This window comes from Boleophthalmus pectinirostris, unplaced genomic scaffold (genome assembly GCF_026225935.1).
Source record: "Boleophthalmus pectinirostris isolate CB_2022bp ecotype Guang Dong unplaced genomic scaffold, ASM2622593v1 HiC_scaffold_17, whole genome shotgun sequence".
Lineage (NCBI taxonomy): Eukaryota > Metazoa > Chordata > Actinopteri > Gobiiformes > Gobiidae > Boleophthalmus > Boleophthalmus pectinirostris.
The window spans coordinates 34,476,522-34,486,521 of record NW_026571115.1 but is presented as its reverse complement, the minus strand read 5'-3'; the positions used below and the strand labels follow the sequence as shown (position 1 = coordinate 34,486,521).

The window sequence follows — 10,000 nt, the reverse complement described above, 5'->3', positions numbered from 1 at the left end:
CCTGTCCACTCACAGACACACACCTCCTGTCCACTCACAGACACACTCCTCCTGTCCACTCACAGACACACACCTCCTGTCCACTCACAGACACACACCTCCTGTCCACTCACAGACACACTCCTCCTGTCCACTCACAGACACACACCTCCTGTCCACTCAGAGACACACACCTCCTGTCCACTCAGAGACACACACCTCCTGTCCACTCACAGACACACACCTCCTGTCCACTCAGACACCACTGTCACTCACAGACACACACCTCCTGTCCACTCAGTCCACTCACAGACACACACTCACAGACACACACCTCCTGTCCACTCACAGACACACACCTCCTGTCCACTCACACTCACAGACACACACACTCACAGACACACACCTCCTGTCCACTCACAGACACACACCTCCTGTCCACTCAGACACACACTCCTCCTGTCCACTCACAGACACACACCTCCTGTCCACTCACAGACACACACACACTCCTCCTGTCCACTCACAGACACACACCTCCTGTCCACTCACAGACACACACCTCCTGTCCACTCACAGACACACACCTCCTGTCCACTCAGACACACACACACCTCCTGTCCACTCACAGACACACCTCCTGTCCACTCACAGGACACACACCTCCTGTCCACTCACAGACACACACCTCCTGTCCACTCACAGACACACACCTCCTGTCCACTCACAGACACACACCTCCTGTCCACTCACAGACACACACCTCCTGTCCACTCACAGACACACACCTCCTCCTGTCCACTCACAGACACACACCTCCTGTCCACTCACACAGCACATCTGCACACTGACCACAGACAGTGAGAGTCACAGTCTGCGTCGTCCAGCTGTGAGACACTGTGAGAAGTCCACAGAGACAGGACCGAGCAGCTGTGAGGTGCACTGTGCTGCTGTGGGGACAGAGCAGACCAGAGGGGGCAGGGCGGCTCACCTGGCCCAGGACATGGCCTTCTCCTCGGGCTGGCCTTCAGGGAGGTGGTCTCCGTTGAAGCTGTACACCTGGAGCCTGTAGGAGCGCTCGTGGCCCCAGCGGTTCTTCTGCTCACTGGAGACGTGCAGGTACCGGGGCGTCTTCGCATCGTGACGCATCGCAGCCGCCTGGACGGAGACAGAGGGACACGTTCTGATGTTTGTGTCCATCAATATGATCTCATCTGTGACCCAAACGATCACAGGACCCACAGCCTGAAGCTCACCTGCTCCGTGACAACGTTCCTCTCCACCAGGTGAGGGATGGTGGCGTAGTGCTCGGGCTTCCAGGGCAGAGACACGTTCCTGTACTCCATGTCTTTGGTCTGGAAGATGTTCTTCTCGCCTGGAACAAGCACAAGGTTTCAAGTGGAACAAAACAAACTTGGTCAATTTGCAGTCTTCTGGTCTAAAAACTATAAATTTGAGGTTTTTCACAGTTTTGGAGCAGAAAGCTGCAAATGTGCCGGTAGTTTTCACTCATAACAACATAATATGACTTCATTTAAACACCACATGAGTATAAACCGCAACAATGATGCATTTGGAGTTGGAAAAACTGCATCACTTTGTTCAGATATTGTGAAAAAAAAAATCCACTTTTGTTTATTTCTACTGACAGATGAAGAACTTGTGCCAGTTGTTTTGTTGTTTGTTGGATAAGCCCAGTAGTGACAGAAATATGAACATAAACCAGGTCAACAGATTTACACTCTGACACTTTCACTTACAGCAAACTCCACCTGAGAGGATGTTGAACAAACCTACAGATTAAACATTAGATACACGGGGTCACATTTCAGGGCGTTAGAGAGATTTATGAAGCTTCAGATCGGAGGGAAAAGGCCAAATTTAAACCAGTGATTAGTGTTTTTGTTTGTGGGACAGGAACAGAACTGCAGCTCTGAGCCTGAAGAATAAGAAAAGAGTTTCTGGTTTGTCACATCAGAAAGAGGCGACGGTCTGATGATACCAGATGATGAGGAGGAGATTGTTTTGGACCAGAATATAAAATAATCAGTCAGTGCATGTTCTCCACTTCTCCTCTTGGTGCTGAAAACTCACCCGCCACATCCAGGTCCACTTTGAAGTTGACGAAGTGCGTGTGCATATTTCCCAGAACCTTTGGCGCCACTTGGTGCCCGAATTTGTGACTGTCCCGCACGAGGAAGGAGGAGGAGATGTATCCTGTCGCGTGCACCTTGGCCTCCACGGCGCCGGTCTGATAGAAAATAAAATCCCACATGTAGTCGTAGTTTTCGATGGCGGTGATGGTCCTGAGGACGAGCGCGCTGTTCGCCATCCCGCCGTAACTGTTGTGGAAAAAGTCTGAGAAGTGTCTGCGCAGCGGCTGACCCAGGTACAGCTCAAAGATACACATGGAGTTCCGGGTGCGCGTGGGCTCGGACACATCAATGTACCTGTACGTGTCCACGTACTTGGCGTCATATGGACAGTCCACACCGCGCACGAGCTCGTGCGCGAAGCGGCCTATGCCAAAGCCGGAGTCCAGAAACTTGGTCATGCCCAGGCCCGGGGTCATGGAGCCGTACACGGACATGGCCTCCTGCAGGCTCAGCTCGTAAAGGATGCGCTCGTCTCTGAAGCGCACGTCGAACACGCGCATCCCCGTGACCGCGCTGAGCCCGAAGGCAAAGCTCCAGTCCATGTAGAGCACGTGGTTGTGGCTCACGCTGTAGCGCGCGCCCTCGGGGTTCACGAGCTGCGGTCCGACCTGCAGGGGTCGTGTCCGGGGCTTCAGGGAGCCGTAGTCCTCCCACGGGATCTTCACCATCTTCTTCACGGTGCCCGCGGCGTCCGCGTCACGAAGCGCGTCCACTGACTCGAAGTACTGATCGTTGTAAAAGACGCGCTCCACGCGCCACTGTGACGCGTTGGTACTCCGGTGATCCACGAGCACCTCAAAGCCCACGGGCTGCAGGTAAAACCCGCTCAGGTCACGGAGGAACGAGATCCAGGTGTTGCGGTCGCCGGCGCGTAACCCGCGCGGCATCTGCTCGAAGGGTCTGAGTTTGTGCTCATGGTCCACGCCAAAACTCTCGCGGAGGAGCGTGGACAGGGGCGAGAACACTTTATCCTCCAGGAACTGGAACAGAAGCACGTATTCTCCCACGGTGACTGCGCGCGCGCTCAGCGGCAGGTCCGTGCCGTAGCGCTCACGCGTCACGTCGCGGTGGTAGCTCGGTTTGGGCAGAGGTCCCACCTCGTACTCTTTAATGTGGCCCGTGGAGCCGAAGAAAACCACGACTGTCGCCTCTCTGCGCGGCGCGGGGGCGCGCGCGTCCAGGTGCGCCAAAACCTGGGACTTTGGTGGCACGCGCAGGTCAATGAGGAAGAGGAAGTTCTCGTCCGGTCTCGTGCTCTGGCGCGTGGAGATGTCCAGGTCCTTCTGTCGGAGCATGTACTGCTGCACCTGCGCGTACTCGTCGCGGCTCAGGTCCGCGAACACGCGACTGCGCTCGTCGTGTTTTCCCCGGAGCGCGTGTTTGCTCCGGGCCGCGCACGTGGGCGTCCTGCGGGAGTAGCCCACGATGAGCGCGAGGTTCAGAAGCACAGAGAAGAGCACGAGCAGCCCCGCGGCCCACTTCACCAGCGCGTGCATCCTGGAGCTGCACGAGCGCTCTTTTGTCTTCAGAGTTTGGAGACTCCCGCGTGCACGCTCACAGACCCCCACCCATGCGCGTGCGCCGTAGAGCCCCACGAGCTGCTGTCTGCTTTTTTATTTTGTGGTTATATTTTACAGCACTGAAGTTTTGTTCAGTAGAGAAAAGAGAGTAGAGATTTTTTTTTTTAAAGACTCTAACTCATGCTGCAGTTTCATTCTGACATTTATTTAAAGCAGCTCCTGAGTTTTGTGTTGTGTGTTTGTAAAAGCTGCTGCTCTTTATGTTTTATATGACGCACACAGGAAGTGCCATTCTAATCACTATTTAACCATTACGATGGCATGATGTTTATCGTTATTATTTTATGCCCTAAATATCCAAAAGTTGTTCTTGTGATCTGTGTCTGTCTGTCTGTCTGTGTCTCTGTCTCTGTGTCTGTGTCTGTCTGTCTCTGTCTGTGTCTGTCTGTCTGTGTCTGTGTCTGTGTCTGTGTCTCTGTCTCTGTCTGTCTGTCTGTGTCTGTGTCTGTGTCTGTCTGTCTGTGTCTGTCTCTGTCTGTCTGTGTCTGTCTCTGTCTGTGTCTGTGTCTGTGTCTGTCTCTGTCTCTGTGTCTGTCTGTGTCTGTGTCTGTGTCTGTGTCTGTGTCTGTGTCTGTCTGTGTGTCTGTGTCTGTCTGTGTCTGTGTCTGTCTGTGTCTGTGTCTGTGTCTGTGTCTGTGTCTGTGTCTGTGTCTGTGTCTGTCTGTGTCTGTGTCTCTGTCTGTGTCTGTCTCTGTCTCTGTGTCTGTCTCTGTGTCTGTCTCTGTCTGTCTGTGTCTGTCTCTGTGTCTCTGTGTCTGTCTCTGTGTCTGTGTCTGTGTCTGTGTCTGTGTCTGTGTCTGTCTCTGTCTCTGTGTCTGTGTCTGTGTCTGTGTCTGTGTCTGTGTCTGTGTCTGTGTTTGTGTCTGTGTCCAGAGCTCTGGGTCTGTAGAGGGGCAGAGTCTGAGCAGAGTCTGGTGGAATGTTGGCAGGATTGTGAAAGTGGGGGACGCTGGCGGCTGATTGGTTCGTGACCTGAGGGTGACCCAGCACGGGCTGTTGTGATTGGCTGTTGTGTGGAGCTGGAGCAGCGTGTTTGTTCACATTTGGAAGTGTTTATAATCAGAGGTTATCTCAGGACACATGTGCAGGGAGGACCGCAGCTGCACCCAGCGCTGCCAGACACATTCTGTGCTTTTCCTAAACATCCAAGAGCACAAGGTTCACAGGGTTTGTCCTGAGAAAACTCCATCACACTCCTGGACCTGGAGAGAAGAGCTGCCAGTCACCAGTCACACACACTCAGGTCACAGCTGAATCAGACCTGTGATTTAACCCTTTGGTTTATGGGCAGTGATGTGTCTGCTGCTCTTGGTTTGGGTCTTAAAGTTCATGAGTCTCTTTTCCGCAGGGACAGTTCTGTTGGAGTCTTGGAGCGGGTCTGTGGAGTGGCTCCCTCCAGACCAGGGGTGGGCAAACTTTTTGGCTCGCGGGCCACATAGGGTCCTAAAATTTGCCTGAAGGGCCGGACAGAACACAGGACATGACGTGTTAAGAGCTCGGCTGCATTATATTCGTATTTACGCTTATGTAGAAAACGCACTAAGCGCTACGACATCGCCGTGAAAGATTCAGAACACACAAAAATTAACAGACCTGTTAGGTTTTAATAAGAAACAGCACCCATGCCACAAAGTCACATGCGATATAACAAGACTCTTAAACATTCTATGTGTTAAAACTTATAACACAACATCTATAAAATTCTTGTCTTTCATTTTCACCAACTCAAAACGGAAGCAGTGCAATGTTATACCTTGAACACCACTACTTCACTCAAAGTCCGAATAATTCCTGTAAGAACACTTTCCCATAAAGCATTGCGGCCAACATAATACGCCACACTTCAATGTATATGTATATATATATATATATATATATATATATATATATATATATATACATACACATATATAGTGCGCCATCTACTGGGAAACGCCGGAAATGCATGAAAAATAAAACATCAACAAGGTTTATTATTGTAATTTATTCCAGTTCAGCGGGCTGGATTAAAAGGTTTAAAGGGCCGCATATGGCCCCCGGGCCGTAGTTTGCCCACCCCTGCTCCAGACCAAACTGTGTCCATGTCCCAGGCTCCAGGTCCAGGGACAGAAACCCAAAACATGCTGCATATGTCTCCAGGAAGAACAGTTGATAGTCAAGGTCAGTTAAATACAATCATTCAATAGAAATTAGCTCTGGTGCTACAACCAGGTACAAAGCATCTCTCTTGTTAAAGGTTGTATGGAGGATTTTTTTTAGTTTCAAATTGTCAGTGAAAGATTAAAATACAATTCACAGAGACGCAGCAGCTTTGTAATTATGACGACCAAAAAAAAAAAAAGAACGAAAATCTATCAACTGTGGACGTGTTGAGGCCAGATAAACATCAGCCAATAGAAAACGAGACTCCCTCATTTTCTATTGGCTGTTAGGTTGTCAATCAAACTCCCTAGTATAACTGACTCGTCGGAGCGCGGGGATTACGTGGTTTACGCAGCGGTTCTTAGAGGCTTTTTCGAACTGTCGCTTCCTCGCATTTCGCACAAAGTTTGTCGCGACGGCGGACGAGAATCCACGACCGGTTCGCCGCAAAAGAAAGTCCGTTTTTGAGGTCGGTGAAAGAAGAAGAGAAGAGGAAAAGGAGCAAAGCCAAACTGAGGTGATTCTTGGAGATCTCGTCCAGCGATGGCGCGACCGAAGCAGACGAAGGGTCTAAAAACTGACGCGTCGGTCGCTGAATTACTTCTAAACAGGAAACTTCAACAGTAATTCTGAACGCGCACAAGGACTGTCGCTGTATTTCTCTTCCCTTAAAAAATCCTCTATACAACCTTTAAGTCAAACTTTTGTCCAGTCGACAAACTGAATTTTCTCCTCGTCGTGGATTCTGCCTGGACGACAGAGGGATTCTTCACACCTCTGCTGTTAAGGTTAATGTAAAAATTGTGCACTGTTCCTGTCTCAAATAAATAAATACATAAAAATAAATAAATAAAAATGCTGCTGTGAGACACTGACCTTCCCAAACACAACTCATGTTTTATTCATAAATACGATTTAAATCAGATCTGAATTATTCTCTTCTTTATGAAGTCAACTGGACTGGGAGATTTATAAGTTGTTCGGTTTTTTTAAACTTCATCCCACTTCTTTAAAGCACCAGGTCCCAAATATGTACATGTACACGTCCCTGTGTGAAGAATCCCTCAGTCGTCCAGGTAGAATCAGCGACGAGGAGAAAATTCAGTTTGTCGACTGGACAAAAGGTAGTTTGGTTGAAGACGTTTCACAGATCATCCAAGGTGCTTCTTCAGTTCATGAAGAAGCAGCTTGGATGATCTGCGAAACGGATTTTCTTTTTTCTTTTTTTTTTTTTTGCCAGCTTTTTTTCCCCTGTTTGGGAACATTTTGAGCTGATATCTCCTAATAAAGTATATAGTAATAATGACGTCATTAAATAAAATACAAAATACACAAATCTGACAACACACTGTTTGTTCTGGTCTAATATATTTCTTGTAAAAAAAAAAAAAAATCTTTTAACCCGACCATTATATCATGAACACAGACTCCATGTTAATAAATTCACAATTTATGTTGAAATCACAAACATTCAAATATTCAATCATTCATTAGTTCAGTATAAATCTTTCCATCAGAACCTCGATGATCATGTTAAAGGTTGTATGGAGGATTTTTTTAAAATATTTTTTTCAAATTGTCAATGAAAGTTAAAAATAGAATTATAAAGAAGAAGCAGCCTTGTAATCATGATGACCAAAAAAAAAAAAAAAAAGAAAAGAAAAATCTATCAAGTGAGGATGTAGTGAGGGCAGATAAACATCAGCCAATAGAAAACAAGGCTACCTCTTTATCTATTGGCTGTTAGGTTGTCAATCAAATTCCCTACTTTTCTAGCGTCGCTGACTTGCCGACGGGCTGGGATTGTGTGGTTTATGTTCGCGGTTCATGTTTAGCGGTTCTTGGCGTCTTTTTTGAACTGTAGCTCTCAGTTTGCACAAATTTTGTTTTAATGGCAGAGAAGAATTCACGACCGGTTCGCCACAAAAGAAAGTCAGTTTTTGACGTTGCTAAAAGAAGAAGAGAAGGTGAAAAGGTGCGAAGCGCAACATTTAAAAAAGGACAAACAGTGGCTGCATTTCTCTTTCCTTGGAAAATCTTCTATACAACCTTTAATTGTTCTATTTTCACTCTGTCTGTTATTCGTTTTTTGTCCACTTGTTGGCGCAGTGGAGCAAATGAAACACCTTGAAGCGTCGGCTCAGGAGTCGAGTAAATAGATGGAATGTTTCATTGCTTCATGAGGCTTCATCTCGACATCACTAGGTCGACCTAAAAAAAACCTCTTGTGACCCACCTGAGGATCACGATCACGACTTTGAGAAACAATGATCTAACGTAGGGAGACCATATTTCCATTTGTGAAAACCCGGACACCGGACACTTTACCGGGGGTGGGAGGTGGGGCCTCGACACTGAGCTACAGTCGTCCCTCGATATATCGCGGTTCACCTGTCGCCATCTCGCCGTTTTGCGCTTTTTTTTTGTTTGTTTGTTTTGTTTTGTTTTGTTTTTGTGTGTGTCAATTTTGCATGTTTTTTTGTTTGTTTGTTTTTGTTTTTTTACACACAGGTGGGTCAGGACTAAACCAGGTCTAAACCAGGACTAATCTTGGACTTAAGAGAGAGAACCCCGAGCAGTTTGTCCGCAAAGCGCGATCGGGCAATTGCCGCGTTTACCTCCGTGAGGTGTGGAGCTCTGAGTCGGTCCTTTCTCCTGCGTCACCTTCGAGTCCGTCCCGACAGTGAGTCCTGTTTCAGTTGTCTGGTTTAGTCCTGGTTTACTCCTGGTTTAGTCCTGGTTCAGTCGTGGATTAGTCCTCCTCTTCAGTCCTGGAACTAGTCCTGGTTTAGTCTTGGTTCAATCCGTGGCGTAGGCAGCGCAAAAGTTTGATATAATCTCGGGTTACAGGCGGGTGTGGTCCTGTACTGGGCGGGTGTGGTCCTGTACTGGGCGGGTGCGGTCCTGTACTGGGCGGGTGCGGTCCTGTACTGGGCGGGTGCGGTCCTGTACTGGGCGGGTGCGGTCCTGTACTGGGCGGGTCCTGTACTGGCGGGTGTGTGTTTGTACTGGCGGGTGCGGTCCTGTACTGGGCGGGTGCGGTCCTGTACTGGGCGGGTGTGGTCCTGTACTGGGCGGGTGTGGTCCTGTACTGGGCGGGTGCGGTCCTGTACTGGGCGGGGCGGTCCTGTACTGGGCGGGTGTGGTCCTGTACTGGGCGGGGTGGGTCCTGTACTGGGCGGTGTGGTCCTGTACTGGGCGGGTGCGGTCCTGTACTGGGCGGGTGCGGTGTTGTACTGGGCTGGGTACTGGGCGTGTGGTCCTGTACTGGGCGGGTGCGGTCCTGTACTGGGCGGGTGCGGTCCTGTACTGGGCGGGTGCGGGTCTCCAAAAATGGACCCGTGCAGGACTTTGCATTACGGAATAAATGAATCTTTGTTTCGTTACATAAAGAAGGAGGAAAATAACATGACGACAGCAGCGATAAGTTTTAAGAAGGAAGTTAAAAAGGGTTGCACCTGTCCTGTCTGAAAAAAAGTGTATAAAGTTTGTGCTGAGGAGTTTCACAGACTTAAAACAGATACAGAAAACAGAATAATTGTAAAATATAAGGTTGACTACTTTCGTGGATTTCACCTATCGCGGGTTATTTTCTTAGAAACATAACCCCCGAGATAAACGAGGGGGATGGAAACGGAGAATTTCTTGTACAAGTCTTTGTTGTTAAATGCGCATTTGTGCTTCGAGACGCTCGGACATTTGCATCACTTAAAAAAGAAAAAAAAAAACTCGGACGCCCAGGACAGGACGCAAAAATACGGACATTTCCGGGGAAAAACGGACGTTTGGTCGCCCTACAGAACGCCACGGCTCACTGTGGACAGTGTTGGGAAGGTGACTTTTAAAATGTAATCCCCTACAGATTACAGATTACATCCCCAAAATGTAGTTTGTAACATAATCCATTAAATTACTTAAAGGTTGTATGGAGGATTTTTTTTTTGTTTCAAATTGTCATGATAGATTATAGAGATGCAGTAGCCTTGTAATTATGATGACCAAAAAAAGAGAATAAAAATTCATCAACTCTGACGTGGTGGGGCTAAACATTTGCCAATAGATAACGACACTGCCTCGTTATCTGTGAGCTGACAGGCTGTCAATCAAACTCCCTACGTTTCTAGTGTAACTGACTTGCCTGCG

General features: G+C 48.4%; 1 protein-coding gene across 1 annotated transcript in view; it reads right to left on the bottom strand.

Annotated features, from left to right (window-relative positions):
• Positions 1-3,667, bottom strand: part of LOC110164074 (primary amine oxidase, liver isozyme-like) — a 9,470-nt gene extending 5,803 nt beyond the window's left edge. Inside the window, exons 1-3 of the mRNA XM_020929094.2 lie at positions 2,074-3,667; positions 1,236-1,354; positions 971-1,137 (exon numbers count right to left, since the gene is read on the bottom strand). Of these exons, the coding sequence (XP_020784753.2) occupies positions 971-1,137; positions 1,236-1,354; positions 2,074-3,631 (1,844 nt within the window). The 5' untranslated portion in view covers positions 3,632-3,667. The remainder of the gene's footprint in view (positions 1-970; positions 1,138-1,235; positions 1,355-2,073) is intronic.
• Between the last annotated feature and the right edge of the window lie 6,333 nt (positions 3,668-10,000).